General features: G+C 41.0%; 2 protein-coding genes across 35 annotated transcripts; both read left to right on the forward strand.

Annotated features, from left to right (window-relative positions):
- Window positions 1–163: 163 nt before the first annotated feature.
- On the forward strand, window positions 164–12,494 carry LOC108884653 (CD209 antigen-like protein E). 33 transcript variants are annotated; one of them, XM_051076141.1, is made up of 8 exons: window positions 170–373; window positions 758–838; window positions 1,317–1,427; window positions 2,058–2,420; window positions 2,515–2,678; window positions 5,830–5,942; window positions 6,019–6,063; window positions 11,948–12,400. In XM_051076141.1, exons 1-8 carry the CDS (start codon window positions 307–309, stop codon window positions 12,024–12,026), a joined length of 1,023 nt encoding a protein of 340 aa, XP_050932098.1. In that variant the 5' UTR covers window positions 170–306; the 3' UTR covers window positions 12,027–12,400. The 33 variants fall into 33 exon arrangements, with proteins under 33 accessions (XP_050932108.1, XP_050932107.1, XP_050932106.1 ...); XM_051076142.1 differs by lacking the exon at window positions 6,019–6,063 and adding an exon at window positions 9,226–9,270; XM_051076145.1 differs by lacking the exons at window positions 5,830–5,942; window positions 6,019–6,063 and adding exons at window positions 9,037–9,149; window positions 9,226–9,270.
- A 231-nt stretch (window positions 12,495–12,725) lies between these two features.
- LOC108884652 (calpain-7-like) lies at window positions 12,726–25,823 on the forward strand. Of its 2 annotated transcripts, XM_018678670.1 has the most exons (21): window positions 12,726–13,092; window positions 13,376–13,484; window positions 14,094–14,251; window positions 14,360–14,427; window positions 14,542–14,781; window positions 15,004–15,090; window positions 15,339–15,465; window positions 15,740–15,825; window positions 15,988–16,081; window positions 16,255–16,401; window positions 16,632–16,738; window positions 16,991–17,111; window positions 17,342–17,486; window positions 18,166–18,265; window positions 18,459–18,594; window positions 18,718–18,793; window positions 19,165–19,310; window positions 20,191–20,253; window positions 20,344–20,474; window positions 21,478–21,570; window positions 22,494–25,823. In XM_018678670.1, exons 1-21 carry the CDS (start codon window positions 12,991–12,993, stop codon window positions 22,636–22,638), a joined length of 2,481 nt encoding a protein of 826 aa, XP_018534186.1. In that variant the 5' UTR covers window positions 12,726–12,990; the 3' UTR covers window positions 22,639–25,823. The 2 variants fall into 2 exon arrangements, with proteins under 2 accessions (XP_018534186.1, XP_050932067.1); XM_051076110.1 differs by lacking the exons at window positions 14,360–14,427; window positions 18,459–18,594; window positions 19,165–19,310 and having other exon boundaries at window positions 14,094–14,230; window positions 14,765–14,781.
- Window positions 25,824–26,540: the final 717 nt, after the last annotated feature.

Consider the following 26,540-nt stretch of genomic DNA (forward strand, 5'->3'; position numbering starts at 1 on the left):
CGTCCACATTCCATATTAGCCATCATCTCTCTGTATGTACACTGTTTGCATTATTACCATCTGTTTTAGATTAACTTTTTACAGTGCAAGATAACACTGCACATGGTCTGACGTTCATACCCAGCCAGTTGTGTGGATGCAAATAACTTTCTCAACCAAAAGCAGAAGTTGTTCATTTCAAGGTCTGAGCGACAGAATTGACTGAACACGGGAAACAACCACTTCTCGTATTAGGATGCTCTGTGGTTCAATTACAGTGGAACTTCACTGTCTGCAAGTCAGATAAGACTCAGGAGAACTGTAGCGATGGCAGAGGAGGAGGTTAACTACGCTTCAGTTGTATTCAAAACCAAAAAAAATCCCCGATCAGAGGGTAAGTCTGTTTTTTAAATCCAGTTAATTAAATCAGAGTGAGTGAGTGGAGTCCAGAGCAGGACTCAGTGGTGTGACTGTGCAAATGCTGTTTGCTGGTTACGTTGAACCAGGCGAGGATGAGGAATAAAATAGTCACTTGTGAAGCGTCAAAGGCAGTTTCCCCTTTTCCTGTGTGATCCTCAAACTGTAAGAGAATTTCATAATATTGTGTTTTAGCGAATAGTTTGAATGTCCTGCAAAGGTCTGCAGAGTACAGTTCTGGGGGAAACACAGAGTGACTTCTCACTCTAAAAGAGTCAATTTATCATCAACACAAGAAGAAAATGCTTATTTCAAGACTGTACAGCAACGACTCACAAGATTGTGTCCTTCAACCTGTCAGTTCAAAAGGAGGAGGAGGAAACTGTGTACGATGAAGTGAAGGTACGAAACGAGGCGCCCGAGCAAACTGCTGACACAAGCCGTAAGTTGGGAAAAAAAACAACTGTGTGCACAAAATAATGTTGTTAGTACTACTGCAACCATTACTCTTACTACAGTAAAAGGGAAGTAGTTTCAGGAGCTGAGCAGAATGTAGAAACAGTTGCATAGCTGCTCGTTCATGGCATGGTTAATAACAACTGGGGTGTGGAGTTTGAGTACATTTCCTTATCTGGGAAATACCTACATCTTTTAAACTGTATTATGGGAAATGTAGGATCCTTTTTTTAGTTTCACCCATATTAGGAATTTTATATCTCAAGTCTGAGCTTATTGAAAAAATCTGTAATGTAGGACGAGTGCTTCAGCTGTAACTAATGTTCCAGCCGCAACTATTACAGAATATACTGTAACTCCCAGCACAGTCTATCAGTTGCTATGTAGAAACACAAAGATGAAATGTTTGATGATTCGTTTAACGCCGCAGCCTAACATCTGTATTTGTTGTTTTGTCTCAGCAGAATTCTTACCAGACAAGAAAGCAGACAACAACAGCTGCTGCTGTAAGGTGGTGGTTTGCAGTTTGGTCAGTCTTTGTGTCGTTTTGGTGATAGCCATCGTCCTCATCTACCGTAAGTACACAAAACAGCCGGTCCACGCACGAACTCAGACTCAAACACAACTGTAACTTGATATCTGCATCATCAAAACCCTAACCCTAACTCAGTTAAATCAAACTTCAAAATAAAATGCAGTATTTTATATACTCAGCTGAATATGACTGTGAATTTATAGGTGGCTTTCATATGAGACACAGGCAACAAGATGGTAACTGGAAAGTGCAGTTTTAAAGTGTAGAGAACAAAGTGATATTTTTCTTGCTGTCATCAGATCCCATGTTATGACCCAAACCAACACCGAACTGATCCTACTAACATGTACTGCTGTGCAGCAGAGCCTGATAGATCTGCAAATCTGCAGCTGCACAAATATACTTTACAACTTATTGCTTTGAGTAATATTACTTTAAAACTGCACTTTCCAGTTACCATCTTGAGAAGGAACCAGTGGTCTGGGAGTGATGGCCACAGACAAGTAAAGAGTCTGAAAATATTGAGAGAAAGATTAACACGCTGCTGGTTTCAGTCTTTTCATGGGATTTGTTGATCTCCTAAATTAAAGAAACACAAACTTCTGGAAAGCTACAGAGTCAGGAAAAAATGGTAATATTACTCTCCATTAAGCTCATTTTCATTTTGCAGTTTTTACATTAAGAGATGCAAATCAAGTGAATGAGTTAAAACACAACCAAACGGCTCTACTGGATGAGAATCACAACCTGACAAACCTCAACAACATTCTCCGCTCAGAAAATGAAAACCTAAAGAGAAACGTCGACAATCTCACAGTAAAGGTTGGCAACCTGACACGAACCTATGCTGTCGCAGAGAGCAAGATCGCAAACCTGACTGCAGAAAAACAGAACCTGACAACACGAAACCAGGAGCTGGAGACAGAGAAGAACAACTTAACTGAACAAATAAAAGACTTGGAGATGAAGAATGCGGTCAGCGTCACTCAAGCTCAGAAGCTCATTGATGCCTACTGCCCCAAAGAAAATGAAGGTATGTTCAGATCACTTTAATCAGGTCCAATAATAAACAATAATAATCTCACTGTGCAGTGATGTTGTTTATTAGTTGGTCTCTGTTGTTTCAGGAAGACAGTGTAAAGCTTGTGAGACAGGCTGGGGTGTCTTCCAGTCCAGCTGTTATGCGTATAATAACGCTGAACCTTCTAAACAAAGAACCTGGGAAGAAGCTCGAGAAGACTGCAAAGGAAAGATTTCAGATTTGGTCACTGTAGCTGATGAAAAAGAGAAGGTAATGAGAAAACTGTTGGAATATTTCTGACAGCCTGTATGAACTTCAGAGTATTTTACAGTGTACTTGTATTTAAATATCTCTGATAACTGTCTGTTGTCCTCAGAATCATGTCAGTGGTTTAAGTGTGCCCAGTCAAGGACTCACTGAATACTGGATTGGCCTGAGAGCTGAAGGTGGGAAATGGAAGTGGTTTGATGGAACTAATCTGGCTGACAGGTGAGAGACACATTGCTGAACACTTTGAATGATAAAATCTATCAGCATTGATCTGACCATCATGTTTTTCTCTCAGCTTGTGGAAACAAACTCCTGTTGATGGTCACTGTGCAGTTTCTGATCAAAAAGAAGGATGGAAATCAGTGAGCTGTGGTGAAAGGAAACGATGGATCTGTGAAAAAGCAGCTTTATCTCTTTAAACACTGCAGTTAAACTTGAGAAGGTCTCTGGATAGTCTGTAAGAAATAATCACATGGAACTTAGCATCAGCTGGTTTATAAATATTAAGCTATGAAGATTTATATCCACCATTTTTATTTAAAAAAACAAAAATGACATTATTTTTAAAGCTGCTTGTGTGTGAGCTTTGTGTGTGTGTGTGAAACAAAAATCAGACACTCACTGATGTAATGTATATGTGCAGTTAGATATTAGATGATATAGGTACTGTGAGTGTGACTGCTGACAGCAGCATGAAGGAAAACACAGTGACTGAGCTAAAAGGGCAGTAAACTGTTGATCATTAAGGACTTTGTTTGTGCTTTTCTTTTTACTGCGTTAGACTTTCAGTGCTTATTATTTGTATATCAGCAGATTGATGAGAGGGACCAACAAGACTGCTCAGTCTGCTGGATGGAAGATTTGACATAGTTTGTGCTGATTGTCCAGCAGAGGGAGCTGCATTACCTCTCTGCAGTATGACACTGAGGCTGTGCTCTGAAGTGTCTGTATTCTGATGTAAAGAGTCTTTTTCTGTTCAGGTGACAGTTCAGTGGAAGCACATTCATGTTTGAATCTGTTACAGTGAATAAAGATTCTGCCGCTCAGTGCTGTCACTGACTTTTTCTTGAAACACAAGTTGTGTGTGTTAAATAGTGGAGGTTTTGATGGTCAGATGCATCTCCATCCTCAGCAGACAGAAAGAGACAAATATATTTGATTGTGATCAAAACTACTGTTGGTTGATACAAGATGAACCGCAGCAGCCAGAAGGCGTGACAGACACAGTGTGGGTTAAAACCATTAACATACATAAACACCACACACTCTGTGAGCTTTAAGTCAGTACACTCTACACTTGAATTTCATGCTTTGTAGAGGATGAACAGGAAAACACCGTGGTGGACTGTTGCTTTAAAAAGCCTGAATGTTTCTTTACCAGCAACAAGAATCCTTTAAAATCCTGTTCAGTTCTACAGGTTTGTCTGTTTTCAGGATATGATGAGCAGTTTTCACAAATGTTTTTATGGGTTTTTGGCTCCTGATGTTTTTTCATTTTGACCATACATTCATCTGCTTCCACATACATTTGTATGTTCCTACAGTTTCCCTGCAAACTATTTTGGTGCCATGAAAACAACTGAAAAGTTCTACCAGGCCTGGTTTCTTTCTACATATCTTCATATCCATCAGTGGCAGAGAGCTCAGATATTCTCAGCTGAATGAAATGAAGAAAACCTTGATTATGATGTACATTTCTGTCAGGTGATAAAAGGTGAACTGCAGCAGAGTGAGACGACATGACAGAGACAGAGCGATTAGATTTCCCATCACAGGTCATCACAGCTCAGCATTAGTGGCTAACCAGAGACAAACTGTTGCAGCAGAAAACAGAACTAAAAACCACTCAGTGAAAACTTCCCTCAGTCTTTATGTACGATCACAGACGAACTTTATTCTTTGTTCAGGATGAACAGAAAAACACAGCAGCCGACTGTTAGGTTCAAAAATCCCAATGTTTCTTCAGCTGAAGGTAAGATACTATCTATCTATCTATCTATCTATCTATCTATCTATCTATCTATCTATCTATCTATCTATCTATCTATACATTTCCTGCTGGTGTTTGAACCCTGATGTTTGATCTGAACTGTTTCAGAGAAACCTGAGGAAGCTGACTATGTTAATGCAGCAGTGTGCTCTGTGGACAAAATACCAGCCACCTCAGGTATGTTACTGACACTATTTACTTCATAAAGAGTAACTGTAGCATCAACTTTTTAAAGTATCCATCAAAAATTCATACATGTCAACATGAAGGATGTTTCTTTTTTTTTTGACATAATTCATCTGATTTATTTTTTCGTCAGATAAGAAGTCTCCCTCCTTCACTCAGTCTGTTCCAACAGTAGCAGGGTGTTGGCTCATACTGTTGGTGATTGTGGCCCTTCGAATCTACTGTGAGTATAAACTCAACAGTGACTCTTTATCATCTGTGAGCAAACATGTACATGTCTCTGTTAATGCTCCTTCCTGTATGTTTGACTGTAGTTACCTCGGTCATTTCTGCAAACAACACCAAGCTGACTGCAAAAAACCAGGAGCTGGAGACAGAGATGCAAAACCTAAAGAGAAACGTCGACAATCTCACAGTAAAGGTTGGCAACCTGACACGAACCTATGCTGTCGCAGAGAGCAAGATCGCAAACCTGACTGCAGAAAAACAGGAGCTGGAGACAGAGAAGAACAACTTAACTGAACAAATAAAAGACTTGGAGATGAAGAATGCGGTCAGCGTCACTCAAGCTCAGAAGCTCGTTGATGCCTACTGCCCCAAAGAAAATGAAGGTATGTTCAGATCACTTTAATCAGGTCCAATAATAAACAATAATAATCTCACTGTGCAGTGATGTTGTTTATTAGTTGGTCTCTGTTGTTTCAGTAAGACAGTGTAAAGCTTGTGAGAAAGGCTGGGGTGTCTTCCAGTCCAGATGTTACGCGTATCATGACGCTAAACCTTCTGACCAAAGAACCTGGGAAGAAGCTCGAGAAAACTGCAAAGGAAAGATTTCAGATTTGGTCACTGTAGCTGATGAAAAAGAGAAGGTAATGAGAAAACTGTTGGAATATTTCTGACAGCCTGTATGAACTTCAGAGTATTTTACAGTGTACTTGTATTTAAATATCTCTGATAACTGTCTGTTGTCCTCAGAATCATGTCAGTGGTTTAAGTGTGCCCAGTGAAGGACTCACTGAATACTGGATTGGCCTGAGAGTTAAAGATGGGAAATGGAAGTGGTTTGATGGAACTAATCTGGCTGACAGGTGAGAGACACATTGCTGAACACTTTGAATGATAAAATCTATCAGCATTGATCTGACCATCATGTTTTTCTCTCAGCTCCTGGATAGACAGTCCTGTTGATGGTCACTGTGCAGTTTCTGATCAAAAAGAAGGATGGAAATCAGTGAGCTGTGGTCAAAGGAAACGATGGATCTGTGAAAAAGCAGCTTTATCTCTTTAAACACTGCAGTTAAACTTGAGAAGGTCTCTGGATAGTCTGTAAGAAATAATCACATGGAACTTAGCATCAGCTGGTTTATAAATATTAAGCTATGAAGATTTATATCCACCATTTTTATTTAAAAAAACAAAAATGACATTATTTTTAAAGCTGTTTGTGTGTGAGCTTTGTGTGTGTGTGTGAAACAAAAATCAGACACTCACTGATGTAATGTATATGTGCAGTTAGACTTTCAGTGCTTATTATTTGTATATCAGCAGATTGATGAGAGGGACCAACAAGACTGCTCAGTCTGCTGGATGGAAGATTTGACATAGTTTGTGCTGATTGTCCAGCAGAGGGAGCTGCATTACCTCTCTGCAGTATGACACTGAGGCTGTGCTCTGAAGTGTCTGTATTCTGATGTAAAGAGTCTTTTTCTGTTCAGGTGACAGTTCAGTGGAAGCACATTCATGTTTGAATCTGTTACAGTGAATAAAGATTCTGCCGCTCAGTGCTGTCACTGACTTTTTCTTGAAACACAAACCACAGTTGTGTGTGTTAAATAGTGGAGGTTTTGATGGTCAGATGCATCTCCATCCTCAGCAGACAGAAAGAGACAAATATATTTGATTGTGATCAAAACTACTGTTGGTTGATACAAGATGAACCGCAGCAGCCAGAAGGCGTGACAGACACAGTGTGGGTTAAAACCATTAACATACATAAACACCACACACTCTGTGAGCTTTAAGTCAGTACACTCTACACTTGAATTTCATGCTTTGTAGAGGATGAACAGGAAAACACCGTGGTGGACTGTTGCTTTAAAAAGCCTGAATGTTTCTTTACCAGCAACAAGAATCCTTTAAAATCCTGTTCAGTTCTACAGGTTTGTCTGTTTTCAGGATATGATGAGCAGTTTTCACAAATGTTTTTATGGGTTTTTGGCTCCTGATGTTTTTTCATTTTGACCATACATTCATCTGCTTCCACATACATTTGTATGTTCCTACAGTTTCCCTGCAAACTATTTTGGTGCCATGAAAACAACTGAAAAGTTCTACCAGGCCTGGTTTCTTTCTACATATCTTCATATCCATCAGTGGCAGAGAGCTCAGATATTCTCAGCTGAATGAAATGAAGAAAACCTTGATTATGATGTACATTTCTGTCAGGTGATAAAAGGTGAACTGCAGCAGAGTGAGACGACATGACAGAGACAGAGCGATTAGATTTCCCATCACAGGTCATCACAGCTCAGCATTAGTGGCTAACCAGAGACAAACTGTTGCAGCAGAAAACAGAACTAAAAACCACTCAGTGAAAACTTCCCTCAGTCTTTATGTACGATCACAGACGAACTTTATTCTTTGTTCAGGATGAACAGAAAAACACAGCAGCCGACTGTTAGGTTCAAAAATCCCAATGTTTCTTCAGCTGAAGGTAAGATACTATCTATCTATCTATCTATCTATCTATCTATCTATCTATCTATCTATCTATCTATCTATCTATCTATCTATCTATCTATCATTGCACATTTCATCTCACTTCTTTTTTTATTAAATTTAATTTTTATTGTATTTTATTTTATTTTTACTATTATTGTACCTATGTATAGTGTGTTTATAGTTTTCTGTTTGTATATTGTGTATTTTTCTCAAGCCAAAAGCTTCCTAATGAAATTTCGTTATGTGAATGCATAATGACAAATGAAGAATTCTTGATTATATCTATCTATCTATCTATCTATCTATCTATCTATCTATCTATCTATCTATCTATCTATCTATCTATCTATCTATCTATACATTTCCTGCTGGTGTTTGAACCCTGATGTTTGATCTGAACTGTTTCAGAGAAACCTGAGGAAGCTGACTATGTTAATGCAGCAGTGTGCTCTGTGGACAAAATACCAGCCACCTCAGGTATGTTACTGACACTATTTACTTCATAAAGAGTAACTGTAGCATCAACTTTTTAAAGTATCCATCAAAAATTCATACATGTCAACATGAAGGATGTTTCTTTTTTTTTTGACATAATTCATCTGATTTATTTTTTCGTCAGATAAGAAGTCTCCCTCCTTCACTCAGTCTGTTCCAACAGTAGCAGGGTGTTGGCTCATACTGTTGGTGATTGTGGCCCTTCGAATCTACTGTGAGTATAAACTCAACAGTGACTCTTTATCATCTGTGAGCAAACATGTACATGTCTCTGTTAATGCTCCTTCCTGTATGTTTGACTGTAGTTACCTCGGTCATTTCTGCAAACAACACCAAGCTGACTGCAAAAAACCAGGAGCTGGAGACAGAGATGCAAAACCTAAAGAGAAACGTCGACAATCTCACAGTAAAGGTTGGCAACCTGACACGAACCTATGCTGTCGCAGAGAGCAAGATCGCAAACCTGACTGCAGAAAAACAGGAGCTGGAGACAGAGAAGAACAACTTAACTGAACAAATAAAAGACTTGGAGATGAAGAATGCGGTCAGCGTCACTCAAGCTCAGAAGCTCGTTGATGCCTACTGCCCCAAAGAAAATGAAGGTATGTTCAGATCACTTTAATCAGGTCCAATAATAAACAATAATAATCTCACTGTGCAGTGATGTTGTTTATTAGTTGGTCTCTGTTGTTTCAGTAAGACAGTGTAAAGCTTGTGAGAAAGGCTGGGGTGTCTTCCAGTCCAGATGTTACGCGTATCATGACGCTAAACCTTCTGACCAAAGAACCTGGGAAGAAGCTCGAGAAAACTGCAAAGGAAAGATTTCAGATTTGGTCACTGTAGCTGATGAAAAAGAGAAGGTAATGAGAAAACTGTTGGAATATTTCTGACAGCCTGTATGAACTTCAGAGTATTTTACAGTGTACTTGTATTTAAATATCTCTGATAACTGTCTGTTGTCCTCAGAATCATGTCAGTGGTTTAAGTGTGCCCAGTGAAGGACTCACTGAATACTGGATTGGCCTGAGAGTTAAAGATGGGAAATGGAAGTGGTTTGATGGAACTAATCTGGCTGACAGGTGAGAGACACATTGCTGAACACTTTGAATGATAAAATCTATCAGCATTGATCTGACCATCATGTTTTTCTCTCAGCTCCTGGATAGACAGTCCTGTTGATGGTCACTGTGCAGTTTCTGATCAAAAAGAAGGATGGAAATCAGTGAGCTGTGGTCAAAGGAAACGATGGATCTGTGAAAAAGCAGCTTTATCTCTTTAAACACTGCAGTTAAACTTGAGAAGGTCTCTGGATAGTCTGTAAGAAATAATCACATGGAACTTAGCATCAGCTGGTTTATAAATATTAAGCTATGAAGATTTATATCCACCATTTTTATTTAAAAAAACAAAAATGACATTATTTTTAAAGCTGTTTGTGTGTGAGCTTTGTGTGTGTGTGTGAAACAAAAATCAGACACTCACTGATGTAATGTATATGTGCAGTTAGATATTAGATGATATAGGTACTGTGAGTGTGACTGCTGACAGCAGCATGAAGGAAAACACAGTGACTGAGCTAAAAGGGCAGTAAACTGTTGATCATTAAGGACTTTGTTTGTGCTTTTCTTTTTACTGCGTTAGACTTTCAGTGCTTATTATTTGTATATCAGCAGATTGATGAGAGGGACCAACAAGACTGCTCAGTCTGCTGGATGGAAGATTTGACATAGTTTGTGCTGATTGTCCAGCAGAGGGAGCTGCATTACCTCTCTGCAGTATGACACTGAGGCTGTGCTCTGAAGTGTCTGTATTCTGATGTAAAGAGTCTTTTTCTGTTCAGGTGACAGTTCAGTGGAAGCACATTCATGTTTGAATCTGTTACAGTGAATAAAGATTCTGCCGCTCAGTGCTGTCACTGACTTTTTCTTGTAAATTGCTCCTTTAAAATGTCAGACAGCTTTCATCAAGTCAGGAAGAACAACATGATGTGACGTGTTTAATCACCATGAGGCAGAAGAAGAACTGGCTCCATGTGAACCTGGTCAACATCAGCAGCAACAGAGCTCCAGAACAGGACAGGAAGTCTAATCTACTCTATTAGGGAAGTGTCACTGTGTCTTTTACATAGAGAAATGTCATGTTTTTAGATGGGGCAATTATTGATTTCTTCATAATCAGCATTGCTTAATGTGCAACAACCGGAAGTGTTGAAATTCAGTCCATCAAAGCTGCTCAGTTTATCTGAATGTGGAAATTTATTTTCACCATATTGATCAGGTTTTGACTTAATTAAATACCAAGTTGTTTTTATTTTAAACTAGAATTTCATCTTTGTCAGATGCATCTTCAGCCTCAGCAGAAAGAAATTATTACTCTGTTATTATGATATGAATCTGTCAAAAAAGGTGAAGTTCAGCAGAGTGAGAGGATGTGACGGAGACACAGTGAGAAGACTTCCCATCACAGCTCCTCATTAGCTGCTAACCAGAGACAGCAGACAGAAATAAAAACCCTCCTTTCAGTCTTTATGTACGATCACAGACGAACTTTATTCTTTGTTCAGGATGAACAGAAAAACACAGCAGCCGACTGTTAGGTTCAAAAATCCCAATGTTTCTTCAGCTGAAGGTAAGATACTATCTATCTATCTATCTATCTATCTATCTATACATTTCCTGCTGGTGTTTGAACCCTGATGTTTGATCTGAACTGTTTCAGAGAAACCTGAGGAAGCTGACTATGTTAATGCAGCAGTGTGCCCTGTGGAAGGTGGTAAATGTGAAGGTTTAGAATCACTGGATATTTGATGTTTCAAAAGAAGGATGTGTTTCTATTGTCAACATTAAAACACATCTGAGTGTTTTAAAGAACATTGGTGACATAATTCATCTGATTTATTTTTTCGTCAGATAAGAAGTCTCCCTCCTTCACTCAGTCTGTTCCAACAGTAGCAGGGTGTTGGCTCATACTGTTGGTGATTGTGGCCCTTCGAATCTACTGTGAGTATAAACTCAACAGTGACTCTTTATCATCTGTGAGCAAACATGTACATGTCTCTGTTAATGCTCCTTCCTGTATGTTTGACTGTAGTTACCTCGGTCATTTCTGCAAACAACACCAAGCTGACTGCAAAAAACCAGGAGCTGGAGACAGAGAAGAACAACTTAACTGAACAAATAAAAGACTTGGAGATGAAGAATGCGGTCAGCGTCACTCAAGCTCAGTGGAGCATTGATGCCTACTGCCCCAAAAAAAAAGAAAAAGAAAAAGAAAAAGAAGGTATGTTCAGATCACTTTAATCAGGTCCAATAATAAACAATAATAATCTCACTGTGCAGTGATGTTGTTTATTAGTTGGTCTCTGTTGTTTCAGTAAGACAGTGTAAAGCTTGTGAGACAGGCTGGGGTGTCTTCCAGTCCAGATGTTATGCATATCATAACCCTGAACCTTCTAAACAAAGAACCTGGGAAGAAGCTCGAGAATACTGCAAAGGAAAGATTTCAGATTTGGTCACTGTAGCTGATGAAGAAGAGAAGGTAATGAGAAAACTGTTGGAATATTTCTGACAGCCTGTATGAACTTCAGAGTATTTTACAGTGTACTTGTATTTAAATATCTCTGATAACTGTCTGTTGTCCTCAGAATCATGTCAGTGGTTTAAGTGTGCCCAGTGAAGGACTCACTGAATACTGGATTGGCCTGAGAGCTGAAGGTGGGAAATGGAAGTGGTTTGATGGAACTAATCTGGCTGACAGGTGAGAGACACATTGCTGAACACTTTGAATGATAAAATCTATCAGCATTGATCTGACCATCATGTTTTTCTCTCAGCTTGTGGAAACAAACTCCTGTTGATGGTCACTGTGCAGTTTCTGTCAGAAACCAAGGATGGAAATCAGTGAGCTGTGGTGAAAGGAAACGATGGATCTGTGAAAAAGCAGCTTTATCTCTTTAAACACTGCAGTTAATGCTCAGCAGTGAGACTTTTAGCAGATTTGATCAAGAGGGGCGTCTAAAAATATATTGTATGTTTATTAATTTTACTTTGTCTCAGCTTGTCACTTAATGATTATTAATCACTTTCATGCATTAAGTGCAGCATGTTAAATTGCCCCTGTGTGTGTGTGTGTGTGTGTGTGTGTTATATACAGTAAATAAACTTGCCTTGCAACAAATTCTCACAGCCCAACATACTTCTCTTTCTTTTGTTGTAGTGATCTAATTTCCGAGAGGAACCTCATGATGAAATAATGAGTAAAGTTTGAAATGACTATTGTGAACGGGAACAGGTGCATACAGGTGTTCTAAAACAAGAGGGAGTTAGTTATTGCACTAGCTGCTTATCAACACAGCAAACAGGAACTGCTAATAGCTAATTCACCGTAATTAAAAGTATTCTCACTAAACACAACAAATCTATGATAATGTTATACATCTATTTATTGTAGAAGTTTAAATCTGTTCATATAAATAAAGACTAATGTTACATTTTGCACGATTTTGTTTTGTTTTGTTTTGTTTTGGTACAATACATGTGACATCTGGTAAAAATAACGAAGAAGCAGCCACTTTCTATGTCTTACTGCACTTGAACGCAACACATTATATTTTGGGCTTCTTTATCTACTGCGCCTGCGCCATCGTGTCCCGGAAACAGCAGGGTTGTTTTGGTATGCGCCAGTACAGAGTTTTCTGTCACAACCTAAAGCTCAGCTTTAACCAGCCAGTTTGGGCCACGGGATTGAAGACACTTGTCAGGATTGGTTTCATTATGCTTCGCCCGAGTTGATGAAACGAACTGTGTTGCGAGTGAAGGACAGATATTGCGTTAATTTAGCAAATTACAGGAGCTAGCGGTTGGCTAGCCTGTTAGCTGGCTAACTCAGAGCTTGTCACCCTGTCAACAAGTTGTGTTCAGGATGGACTGCGCGGCACTGGAGCTCGATGCTGTCAAATTTGCCAAAACAGCCGTCACGTATGACCAGAATGGCAAATATAACGAGGCTGTATTTTATTATAAGGTAAGTGAGTGTGTATTTGAATTTAACAGGTGTAAACGGCTGCTACCTGTCAACGTTAGCACTTAGCTCACCTTTCCTACAAGTTTAACTGTACTTTTACTTGCATTTTGTAACCTGTCGCTTTAAAATGTTGATAAAAGGACATATAATTACATCAAAGAGAAGATGGCGACATGTCTAAATTTTATATTTATCAAGTTCAGTTGTGGGACTGTCACTGCCAACACCCGACACATGTGAATATTGTAATGGCCACCAGTTCCTTTATGACTGTTTGCATTAGGAGGCAGCCCAGGCGCTGATATATGCTGGCATGGCAGGGTCCAAACTGGAAGGAATCCAGGACAAAGTGAATGAATATTTGGATCGTGTCCAGGCTCTGCACAATGCTGGTAAGCTAACCTGACCACAAACACAGTGGAGCCACGGTTTTATTTCGCTTTTCCTACTTTAAGCTTCATCGTGTTTTACAGCTTGACTGCTTCTACTGTGTTACATGTTATTGTTCGCTCCCCCTACTGTGCACTGACAGTTTATGTAATCCGAGCTAAAGTCTTGCAGAGGTGAGGTTTCTGTAATTAGTAAGAAATTGTTCAGGACTGTTACTGAATGGGCCCTTCAGACATACTTTCTCAGTTGCTGTCTGACAACTTTTTTCCATGACTCTCTGCACACTTATGGGTGTGTGCTTGTGTGTACGTGGGTGTGACCAGAGTCACAGTAGATGACATTTAATACTCTGTGTAGCTGCTGTATGTTCCTGCTGTTGTCTGGGAAATAAAACACAAACTTCATTGTAACAGCTGCTTTAAAATGATGAGCTGAATGGATTTGTTCACATGGTTTTCAGTCCAGTTCATCTGGAACACGTGTTACATTCTATAAAATGAACAGACTTAACCAAAACTGACCAGTCTTACGTTGGTAGACCAAATAAACTAGCGAGTCTTTCTTCAATATTTACATTCCATTTACTATGTACTCTGGACCTTTGACCCCAGTCCAGGCACAGAAGAGTGACCCGCTGAAGTCCCGGCAGCAGGTGGACCTGGAGCGCGCCCACTTCCTGGTCACCCAGGCCTTCGAGGAGGACGAGAAGGGAAATGATGACGAAGCCATTGAACTGTACACTCAGGCTGTGGAGCTGTGCATTAAGACGGTAGTGCTCGCTCGCTCTGCTCTCCTCTGTTTGTCATTACCCTGACTAACTTTCACTTGGTCTTCCCTCACATTAACCTCCACATTTTTCTCTCTTTCTGTGTTCCAGTCCAACGAGACGTCGGACCAGGCGCTGCAGACCAAGCTGAAGCAGCTAGCGCGTCAGGCCTTAGACAGGTAGATGTGAAAATTAGTGCTGCTAGTGCCAGAAGTAAAAAATGACCATGTTATTCTATCTGTGTTTTTTATTAACATATTTCTTTACACTGATTGGTTATTATATTCTTTCAGAGCGGAAGGTCTGAAAGATTCCCAGTCCAAATCAACTTCAACCCCGACTCAGGACAGGACAGGGCCCTCTGGTACCAAACCTGCCAGTGGTGGCATTCCTGGGGGACCAGTTCGTCAGTTTTTCCCCCTCGGGCCGGACTTCTCTCTCCACGACCGACCTCAGCCCCAGCCGGTCCGAGCGGTCCAGTCCAGCGAGCCGCACGGTCAGCGCTACACGTCTGAGGAGATCGAGGTGCTCAGGTGAGGAGGCTGGGATCTACTGTCGAATGATAAATGTGGGAAAACTCTTTACTACTACTTTCAAGGAAGGGAAAAGTCCTGGAAAAAGACAAAGTTGACCAGAAGATCTTAGTAAGCAGTTCCTGGGAATGTTTTTAATCTGCAGTGAAATTACAAATCCTGTATGAATACGTATGTGTGAGTCTGTTTTGTTGGACTAATCCTGTCCATTTTTATTTGCAGGAGTACATCTACAATCAACGGCATAGCCTATGTGCCCTTCATGAGCGTGGACCTGAAGGAGAGATTTGCCTTTCCTGTCCCTTTCTCGTGAGTTTGAGTCCTGTTATTTGACGTCTTGGTTTGCCAAGGTTCAAATGATTGGTGTGCAGCTTCAGTCATCATCTGTCCAAAACCTACTGCATACTGTTTGAACTGCTGTTTTTAAAATTAAACAAAGCTACATCAAACTGTCCGATTATTTAGACGAGGTTTGCTGTGATGGACAGAGAGAGAGAGAGGCTGAGTCTCAGGTAAACACCATTTAATTTGTTGTTTCCTTTAATTCTTCCAAACAGGGACAAAACAGGGAAACTGGCACTGTCACCCAAACAGAAAGCCATCTTCTCCCGCTGGGTCCGGCCAGACGAGATCTGCAATAACCCCACCATGATCATGTCTGTGTCCAGCTTCAGCATCAAACAGGTCAGAGGATTGTCCTACATCAGCAGGTTCTCCTCTGGTTGTTGTTGATTATAACAGCAGTTTTGATAAGGCTGTATTTACTTTGTGTTTGTGTCTTTGAACTCAGCCAGTAGATGGCGTGACAACACCAAATGTAAATGCTGTTAAACATGTTTAACTGTCAAACTCTTTCTTTTTGCATACGTGTGTAAATGTTTGTATTTGAGTGATGGATCCTCACACAGCAGTTGATGTTTTGTCGATCACATCACTAACATTCACTCCCCTTGTCCAGACGGTGGTGTCTGACTGTTCCTTTGTGGCATCACTAGCCATCAGCGCAGCCTACGAGAGGCGCTACAACAAGAAGCTTATCACCAGGTACTGTAATGTGTTTCTAGGGTAACGAAAATATCACTAAAATGTTGTTTTCTGTCACAGTTTTCAGTCGGTCAGGGTCTGTCTTTCTGTTTCAGCTTTAGCCTCTGAGAAAACTGAGTTAAGAATCGACCCTGACACTTGGCTTGTGTGTGTGTTTTACAGCATCATCTTCCCTCAAAACAGACGAGGGGAACCGGAGTATAACCCCTGTGGGAAGTACATGGTCAAACTTCACATCAATGGAGTTCCCAGGAAGGTAAAAGACAGATAACCACAGCCAGTTCATCAAGTTTTTTGTTGCAAATACTCATACTTTCCTGTTTGTGAATGGACAGGCTAACACAGACATAAAATTACTACCAAGCTAGAACCCAAGCTTCTATGCTCAACGTCCCTGAGATCCACAACCTGTCTCTGTCCCTGTTGCAGGTGATTATTGACGACTACCTGCCGGTGGATCGTAACGGAGAGCTGCTGTGCTCCTACTCCAGCAACAGGAACGAGCTCTGGGTGTCTCTGATAGAGAAAGCCTACATGAAGGTGATGGGAGGCTACGACTTCCCCGGTTCCAACTCGGTGAGTGAAGGTGGAGAAACCAAGAGACGCAAACTACTTTAAAACCACTTGGAGTAAATGTTTTATTCACAGTGTCCTTAATGTATCTCATGATGTTTGTAACAGCCTCAGTAAATCTTTGACATTCATTTTGCCCAGGCCAGTCTGAGCAGACATCATACTGAATACAAACCAACATCTGATGTCTCTGTAAGAAGAAGAAGTAGTTTCATATTTGTTGTGTGTTACAGAACATCGATTTGCACGCACTCACTGGATGGATCCCTGAACGCATCGCTATGCACTCTGACAATCAGTCATTCAGCAAGGACGACACCTTCCGCATGCTCTTCCAGAGGTAAACACACACTCATTTTTATTTATTTTTGATTTACACAGAAAAGGTTGTTTTCAAGTATTAACTGACTTTTCTCCACAACAATCACAGTTATTTTAATCAATACTGAGATCACGATTATTTTTCACGAGGAGTTGATGCTGGACAGACGTGGATTCAGTCGAGTTACTTGTCCCCTTTTCTTTTTTCCTGTTCTTCACTTATGCACATGTAGCTCTGTTTATATCTGCTTCTGTCTCTCTTCACTTCTAGGTTTCACAGGGGTGACGTCCTCATCACCACGGCAACGGGAGTGATGACAGAGGAAGAAGGGGATAGATGGGGTTTAGTGCCAACTCACGCGTACGCTGTTCTTGACATCAGGGAATACAAGGTTGGCATAATTTAAGTAGCATTAGAATGTAAGTGCTCAGGATGACAGAGGGAGGATGGAAAGTATTAACCTTTGTGAAGCATTTGGTTCACACTGAGTTGGTTTGTGTGTTGTGTCACTGGTGACTGGCAGCCACAACTCTTTTACTAAGCTGCTTGCGGCAGTAAAAATCTGCAACAGGTGAGGAAACGAGATGTTTTTATGAAGCTGCTGTTACGTTATTCTTGCAGGGAATGCGTTTCCTGCAGCTGAAGAATCCATGGAGTCATCTGCGGTGGAAGGGCCGCTACAGTGAGCGAGATGAGAAGAACTGGACTCCTGAACTCCTCAAATACCTCAACTTTGACCCTAAGACAGCACAGAAGTTTGATAATGGTATTCCAACTCTTTTTTCTACATGCAGCACCTACGATTTGGACATAAATGAATGCTGTGTGAGTTTGCATCTCTGACTGACTGACTCATTTTATATTCAGGGAAGTACTCAAATAATAACAATGAGGAAACATAGACTGCTATGCAGCAAGGACCTTATTCCACAAGCTAACAATTCAGCAGCAGCTTCATCCAAACTACTTAAACGGCATGTGTGGGTATCGTTTGGCAGAAATAATATACATAAGTATGTTTTTCCTAGTGTATAAACACCTGTAATTAATAATCGTTATGCTTTTGTTCGCTTAGAGTGAGCCATTTATATCCACATAGGGAGCAGGTCCTTTTCCACGGAGCCTGCCATGTTGCTACAGTAGCCCAGAATGGACAAAACGACACTGGCTTTATGTCAGGCCTTTCTTGTGTTTACGCTGATACCACAGTTTGTTACAGCTTTTTACATGTCACCTATTACGTGCAGTTTTACAGACTAGCAGAGTAGTTGTTGTGGTAGTTGATGCCATTTTGACGGCCATCGTAGAGGGAAGGGTGAGGGGACGGGTATTCAGCTGGTTGCAGTCTGTGTTCCCACCACTAGATGCCACTAAATCCTGCACACTGACACACGGGACAGATGAAAACAGCATTATATATCTTGCTGTGCTGTGTTGCTCTCCAGGTGTTTTCTGGATCTCATGGGAGGACCTGTGTCAGTACTACGATGTCATCTACCTGAGCTGGAACCCTGCCCTGTTCAAGGAGTCCTCCTGTATTCACAGGTATGTGTGTGGTGTGTGTGTGACGGGGTAGGGTTAGTCATTCAGCTGTGATCGTTAATGTTCAGGTAAAGGGCTAAATCAATACTAACCAGAGGAGCTGGCAAAAAAACTAAATCCTCCATGTTAGTGATCCAGTACAGCCTGACATACAGACCCAGCCTGAAGTGTGTGTGTGTTTGTGTGCCGTGTGCAGTAGCTGGGATGGGAAGCAGGGCCCAGTGAAAGACGTCTACAGCCTGGCTAACAATCCACAGTACAAGCTGGAGGTCCAGTGTCCAGCAGGAGGAGCTGCTGTGTGGGTGCTGCTCACCAGACACATCACTGACAAGGTAGAGATGCAGAGCTGGGAGACACTGACAAAGCTGTATTATGATAGGTTCTTACTTTGGTCAAACCTCAACACCAAGCTTTTATCTAATGGCTGTTATCTGTCTGTCTGTTTGTTCGTTCAGGATGATTTTGCACAAAACAGGGAGTTTATCACGCTGGTCGTTTACAAGACAGATGGGAAGAAGGTTTACTACCCAGGTAAGGATTGATAGATTTCTCTCTGCAGCACTGAGCTGTGAGATATGCACTGTAGGTGGGTGGCAGCAGCACTCCGTCACGCCTTCATTTCTGCCCCACAGTCACACACAACAAGGTCAGATGTCAGGAAGAAAGATTATCCCATCACAGCCCCTCAACTTCTCCTCATACATTACTCTGTAACACACAGCAGCAGACTTTTTCACAAGTTTGAAAATACATCAGTGGTCCCTCACCTTCTGCTGCAGAGCCAAGATGGCGACCATTGAGACACAGTGTTACTTTCACTAAAAACAGACACAGGCACTTTAAAAAATGCTGTACCGTGTCCCCTTCAGCTGTCACTCATTCATTCATCCATTCATCCACAGCGGATCCCCCTCCTTACATCGACGGCATCCGCATCAACAGCCCACACTACCTGACCAAGGTTAGACTGACCAGCGCGGGGACACACACGTTCACACTGGTGGTTTCCCAGTACGAGAAACAAAACACCATCAACTACACACTGCGGGTGAGAAAAAACATCAGCAACAGGATTTTAAAACTTGGCTCAGGGCCTCAAACATTTCAGCATCTCTTTGTCTGAATTCACTCTGGTCATTTCTTTCATGCTCTGAACTGGGTCTGTTGGTGGTGAAAGAAGAAGGAAGACCAGCTACTTTCAAAGCAGATGATGTGTTCTTTTCCAGGCAGCCATTTGTTTTTGTGTCAGTGTAATGCAGGGGAATGATGTTAGGAACAGTGACTGCTCTTCTCCTCTCCTCATCTTCCCATATTGCTCTGTTACACCCACTTATGCTTGAAGACCAACTGAGGGAGTTTGGGACTTTGAAATGTGTGTGTGTATATACACGTGTGACCCAAATATTTTTTTTCAGTAATTTATAATTGATGGACTCCTCTTGTGAACTGCAGAGAGGACTGTGGAGACGAGTTTATACTGAAATCACTCATAAAAAAGAAAGATGCGCGCTCTCACGTGTCTGTACGAGCTCCTCTCAGCTTAGATCAGCGTTTCTCTTTGAAAACCGTCCTGAGAATAACTGATTGAACTCTCTCTTGTTCACCAAGTTTTCACCAGAGATCAAAGCAAGAAGCAGGAAACATGATTCTTTCCTGATGTTTCTTTTACCAGAACAGTGCTGCTATGAAAGATCTATTTTGTGTGCAGATATTCATGAATAAATCAACAGATTTATGTCAGATATCCATCCATTTAGAAACATGTTACACTTTGTGTTACACAGTTGGTGATTAAAAAAAAGTAATATCAGTCTTTATGTTGTTTGCTCCTTTAATACAACATTGGCTGTTCATCTTTATGAATATTCATGCTTTGTTAGATCAGCTCATGTTCAGTGGAACATAACAGGTTTTGTTTCTTTACCTAGGTGTACTCTGGATGCAAATTCACCTTCTCCAAGATCCCAAATCCCTTCACTCACACCAAAAGGGTATGTTAACACACCAAGTAAATAGATGTCCATCATGTGTGTATGTGGTGCACTTTAATGTGTGATGATTGTGTCTTCTCATGTCTTCAGATCAACGGCCAGTGGAAGGGGCTCAGCGCTGGAGGTTGTGGGAACTATAAGGACTCGTATAAACACAACCCCATCTACCAGATTAACCTGGAGCGGTCTGGACCCCTGCTCATCGAGCTCCGGGGATCCAGGTAAGGCAAACACCGAGTTTAGAGTTTATTTGTGTAGTAGAGTGTGACATAAAAGCAATGACATGTACAAATAACTGTCAGTGTGCCTTCAAGTTATATGAAAGGTGGTGGTCTACAAAAACCTCCTGTCATGCTGTGTTTACATCAGCTCTGTTTATAGTGGTGTACTTTACATATCTGTCTCAGTTCACTTCAGCTTCACCCTCTCAGTGGGGGTTTCTGAGGGGTGTTTCAGAAATGATTTCATGACACAAAAGTTGGTCATAATTAGAAATGGAGAAAAGTGGCACCTCAGAAATATTGGCTCAAACCCACAGCTGTCATTTCTGAATCGCAGAGACAGTACTTTGTTATTATTTGTTATTCAGATGGAAAGAAAAGCAGTGCTGAGCAGTCTTTGGGAAAGTGCTTCTCCTGGTTTCATTTCACTTCATTTTAAAGGGATCTGTCTGACTTATTAAGGACTCATTAACAGGATGACTCAGAGACTTTTCCACTGTGGCATTAACGTCTAATAATCTTCTGGCTCTTTGTCTGTCTCTCGGCTTCACACACACACACACACACACACACACACAGGATGACTCAGTGTTAAATTCTGCCTCTTTATTCCAGCGACATGACAAATATTCTGTTGCACTTTTCACATCAATAATTCATGTACATAACTCAAGTCATGAGGTTAAATTAATGACTTGTCTGTATTTTCTGCGGTCGCGTACAAATGAGTGTGACTGTACTGTCAACTTCAATTCTTATATCACCAGCATGTCCAGGCTGTGAAGAGGTCAGGAATAATTATGTGCTTATTGTAAACCCTGACTTTGCTCCACAGACGGGACAAACGGACAGATCGTTAACTCGCTCTAAAATGTTTGTGTGTTGCTGTTTTTGTAGCATCGATCTCCTCAAACAGATCTCCACATTTCTGAGGTTGATTTAAGTATCTGAGAGGTAAAGTAGTAGTACAGACATCTGGTTTTCTGTTTGCCTGTGTGTGCAGGCAGTACAGTGTCGGGTTTGAGATGGTGACGGTGTCGACGGTGGGGGATCCGAGTCCGGCGGCCTCCCCGAAGAGGAGCAGTGGAGATTACAGGTACAGTCGACCTCAGTGCAGAAAGCTCTCATGTTTAAATGAATGTTTAGTGTCTTCAGACCCACAGCAGGGTCTGCTGGACTCCATCCATTAGCACAGGAACACGGGTTGATGGCTGGAGGTTCACAGTCTGGTCATGTTCCATCTTTACACACCAATCCTCACTGTACAGACACAGACATGTACAACAAATGAAGGAAATTACACTTAAGAATTTGATTGGAAACAAGTAATGACATTTGAATGCTTGTAGAGGAACCTAAAGAAGGCGTTCAGAATTTCAAATATCCCAGTAATTTACCTTACATTATTATGAAACCACGCTGAGAGAGACAGAGACATTTATTGTCACACTGTCATGAAGTCATCTCCCAGATATTTACAGCAGGTTTTTATCAGTCAGTAGTTTTCTGATGATAATAAAACATGCCAGATACAGTTGCATGGTAAGTTGATCTGTCATTTATCATTAACAATAGCTTTAGTTTAATGACAGAGACGTTTCCACATTGTGTTTTAGAGTTGATTTACCTCTAGCAAAAATATTCACATATATATATATATATATTATATATAAATGTCATTGAACACAAACATTTTATTTGCATATTTTTAACCTCACATACAGTATGTCAGTGTGCTGTCACAGACATCAGCAACAGCTACTAACCCAGACACAAAACAATAAGTGTTACTGTGACCATTTACACAAATCAGCATGACAAGGATGTGTCATAGGTCGGCCATGTTTCTGAGATAACGTGTGTGAATATACACACTGCTGTCCATCACTCTTCACTCTATAATTGTACCATAAGAGTGAAGTGTTCTGCAAATTAGTCTGATAGTGTTGCTGTTTTTTAATCTCCATTGAAGCTTCCCATCTGAAGTGTCTCTCTTTCTCCCTCTCTCTCTTTTTCCAGATGTGGCTTCTGCTACATGGAGGCGGACCACGTCCCAGCAGGCATCTACAACGTCATCCCCACCACCTTCCTGCCCAAACAGGAAGGACCCTTCTTCTTGGACTTTGGAAGTACCTCGCCCCTCAAGGTCTCCCAGCTCCAATGAAGATGGAGCTGGAGAGGGGACGAGGCGTGGACCGGGAGGATGGTACTTCAGGACATCAAGGGATTTTTCTGATATTTCTGTTTGAATGTGATGAGGCGTCGAGGCCTCCACTAAGTCCAAAGAGCCCAGAATGTGACTGACAGCCTCAACTAAACACCATCTCAAACAGCCTTTCCCTGTTCCCTCTCGCTGGATCCTTTGCTGAAATAAATGGACAGATCTTTGGCTTCAACTTCAACACTGACGCGACGATAATACACAGTTATGGGGAAGGAATAAATTATTAATGAGAAGTCATCAACAGGAACCTCAGTATGGAACAGAACAGAATCAAGGCGTTTCAAAACCGTAATAATAAAAATGAGTCAGCAAAGTGGTACCTCTTTTTACCATAATAAGATAAGACAGCATTTCTTCTGTATGTACCTCCACCAGATGGATTCATGAGCATCCCTGCTCTGATGGACCTCATGAGAAGACACAAATCATACGACCACGTCCAGGAATGACTGGATGTTGGAGAAGTAACAGGGTTGAAATGATTTTTTTTGAAATTTTGCTGCAGTGAGCACCTCATCGATACAGAAGTGAATTCTCAGCACTCGCTTCTGGTTGGAATTTGACAAATGTCATGAGATTGGGATTTTTCTGTAATGGTTTGGACCCCTTAATTTCAGTGGCACACGATCTTTATGCCTCAGCAATAGTGAGCTTCCAACTTTCCCACAGTTTATGTTTGTCCCTTTCCTCTCTGACGTGAACCTGTCACCTTTAGTTCTCCATATACTTTTGACCAATTTGTGGATCCTAGTTGTGATAGCCCAGCCCGGCAGGTGTAGGCAGCGTTTGTGGCCCTGCCATGAAACGACAAGTTTCTCTACAGAAAGCAGAAATCCCCTCTGTGTGGTATATCTCTCAGACCAGGCTGTTTGGAGCTGTAACTAAACTGTGTCCAGGACCACAGCGTTTGTCAGATGTTGGAGGTGCTCATTACTGCAAACTGCTCGAATAAAAAGCAGTTGCTTGATACAGGCAGCCACAATACAAAACAAACATGAAGGCCCCAGCTGTTCTCTCAAAATATTATGTTGCCAAAACCTGACCAGACTTCTTGTCAGTTAGTTTGTCTCCCAGGAGTTTAACAGTCTGGAGCCTCTGCCAAAATAGCAAAAGCAGTTTCCAAGTGTGACAGGTTGAAGGGACGGTCGGTTTCCTCAGATGACCATGGAGGGTTGTTTTTATTCTCAGGAGCAGTGCAGCACAGCAGCACCACAGGGAATCCAGTATGGCAGCAGTTGAATGATGTCTCCTCATGCTGTCTGTGGACGTGACGGCTGAGTGAGGACGTATCAGCCTGACTTCACTGACAGGCCTCACGTCAGCTCTTAGCACTGCTTGAGACAGGTATCACACACTGTACGTGTTATACTTGTGTGTGAGTGTGTGTGCATGTGTGAATGTTTGATTTCTATTGTCAACATTTTAAAGGTAAAAATGTATTGCCAAGTACTTATCCTCTGTTTACTCTTATGTTACTGAGCTGCACTTTTTAATCATTTCTTTTTATGTTTATTGTCAAACACAATATATGGAAATGAATATGTCACTTTGATTCTTCAACGCCAGCAGTTTAAGCAGTTATCAGAAAGCGGCTCATTTAAAATTCACCTTGTCTCGTCAGTTTTCATTGTGAGTGTGTTCTGGGTGACGTCGCCCATCAGCAGCCTGTCGTATACAGATGTAGCTGCTGAATTCTGCGCTGCTTCTCTCGGCATCGTATTCCTTGGCAGCAGCGTTTGGTGGATTTGGAACCAGGCTGTATGTTGTGGTGTGAGTCCATCCATCAGCAGGAAGGTTGTGTTGCATCATGTCGATGCAGTCCTCTCAGTCCACTCCTGTATCTGTACGTTAGTGTCTGATGCACATTCTAGCTCAGTCAAATCACCAGATGTCTTTCAGTCGTCCAAAAAAACACAATCAGTGTTGCTTATTAATGCGTCTCAACACTTAACTGCCAGTTTATTAGGTACACCGAGTTAAAACTGGTCAAATCTGACAAACATGAAGGTTCTGATGTTCAGTTTTCACTGAAACTGGTTTATAAAAGTGTTGATTCAGCTGTATGATGATGTGGAGGTTGCACAGAGAGACAACTGAATCAACACCTTTCTAAAACAGTTTTAAAAAATGAACCTCCGTTTTGAGAGTAAAATTTGATTCTTGAACATTGTTAGTCACAATAACCATAACTCAAGCTACACTTACTGCCTGTTTTTGTTAAGCTTCTCACCAGGGCTGTCAGATGCAGTGGAAAACTAGTGAGTGGGCCTTGAGTCACTGACTAGATTTTTTTGGTCACTTACTGTATTAACAGTTCTGTACTTCTTTTATTCAGCGTCCCTCAGTCACAGATGTTTCCTTACAGCGGACTACACAGGGTTACATTAGTGCACAGATTCAGTGTCCTCACATAAACCTTCTCTCTGTTTACTGGGTGTAATGCACAGTTGTTAAGGTGCCGTGAGTAAGTGTAAAGTCACTGTCACACAGCTTCATGTTGCTGCAGTGTGGGTCCACACATTGATTACTTTCATTTAGCCGATAAAAGAAGGATCATTGTTTTTTGAGATTGTTGCTGATATATTTTCACGGGATTTCACTGCAGCCTGTGATGTTGTGTGCACATGATATTTCATAAGACATGTTCAGAATATAACACCAAAACCATACATGGTTTAATTTATTTAACCACGACCTTTAGCTTTGCTAAACCATCATTCTGTTTATTCTGAGATAAACTCTGACCTGGTTCACAGCACTGCTTCTGGGACAATTTTCATTAATGATCTCTGTTAACAGCCATTCATAGTCAAAGCAGTGCTGACTGGAGGCTGACTGTAAATGAACTGATGATGCTGGTGTGCTAAGAGGTTGAAATGTTGGAGTAAAATATAGCTTTAAATCTCCTTTGCCAAGCACTTCTGTCAACGATCCACCTGTTCATGAATGGTAACTGTTATGGATACCCTATCTTTGTCACTATATGAGTCATGTTGTTTTAACTGGCAGCAGGACAATCTTGCCGTGACCTGTTGTATGAATGATGATATAATGTTTGCAGAACTTGCACTAAATGTTGGGTAGACAGACGTATTCAAGCTTTGAATACAGAAAATGATATCTCACTCTGTCTGTGCTCTTTCTTTATTTCGTTGGGAGTGGAGGGGGCTTTTATTTTGATAGTGCTAGCAACATCCATCAGATGTTATACCTTGTGCTTCTGAAGCCACTGTTTGAAGTTATTGACATACTTGTTTTTGTCGGGGGACATCTGTGAAATGTGATTTGATCAAGGATGCTAAACATGCTAACTCTTCACGCCTGGGGTTGTTACATCTTGTGACTTAAAATCATAACTCTTGATAAATAGCAGGACAGTCATATGGCAGCGTCACCTATACAGTGTTGTATATTCAAGCACAAGATAAGTGATCACAAGAAATCATGGCCTTAACATCAGTAACAACAAATGAAAGAAAGTTAAGCGTCAGGAGTAATGAGCAGTGACCTGGGATAACCAGGAGGGATCAAAACAGTACACGCAGACATTTTTCAGCAAAAAGATTAAAGTATGAAAATGTGAAGATTTGCTGCCAGAGAAATATCATGTCATAAATTACCACACCAGGCTTTCTTTAAACAGTGAAGAAGCAAAAGGAGAAAACCTAAGTATACAGAAATTACAGTTTCTGTTGGTGTATGGTAAATGCAACAAAAGAGAACTGAATTAATAAAAAAAAATCTCATTACATAAAATATGTAAAACTGAAGCAGTTCTCAAATAGATGCTCCAAAATGTGTTACCTCAAACTGGAAAAATCAGCTCTGATATTTGCACGCTG

This window comes from Lates calcarifer, linkage group LG15, assembly GCF_001640805.2.
Source record: "Lates calcarifer isolate ASB-BC8 linkage group LG15, TLL_Latcal_v3, whole genome shotgun sequence".
Classification (NCBI taxonomy): domain Eukaryota; kingdom Metazoa; phylum Chordata; class Actinopteri; family Centropomidae; genus Lates; species Lates calcarifer.

Coding starts and splice junctions, on each gene's coding strand:
- LOC108884653 (XM_051076141.1), top strand. CDS start 307: ATGGCAGAGGAGGAGGTTAACTACGCTTCAGTTGTATTCAAAACCAAA. Junction 2,679..5,829: donor TAGCTGATGAAAAAGAGAAG/GTAATGAGAAAA, acceptor TGTTGTCCTCAG/AATCATGTCAGTGGTTTAAG. Junction 5,943..6,018: donor GGAACTAATCTGGCTGACAG/GTGAGAGACACA, acceptor TTTTTCTCTCAG/CTCCTGGATAGACAGTCCTG.
- LOC108884652 (XM_018678670.1), top strand. CDS start 12,991: ATGGACTGCGCGGCACTGGAGCTCGATGCTGTCAAATTTGCCAAAACA. Junction 15,091..15,338: donor GCCTTTCCTGTCCCTTTCTC/GTGAGTTTGAGT, acceptor TCTTCCAAACAG/GGACAAAACAGGGAAACTGG. Junction 17,487..18,165: donor AGCACAGAAGTTTGATAATG/GTATTCCAACTC, acceptor GTTGCTCTCCAG/GTGTTTTCTGGATCTCATGG.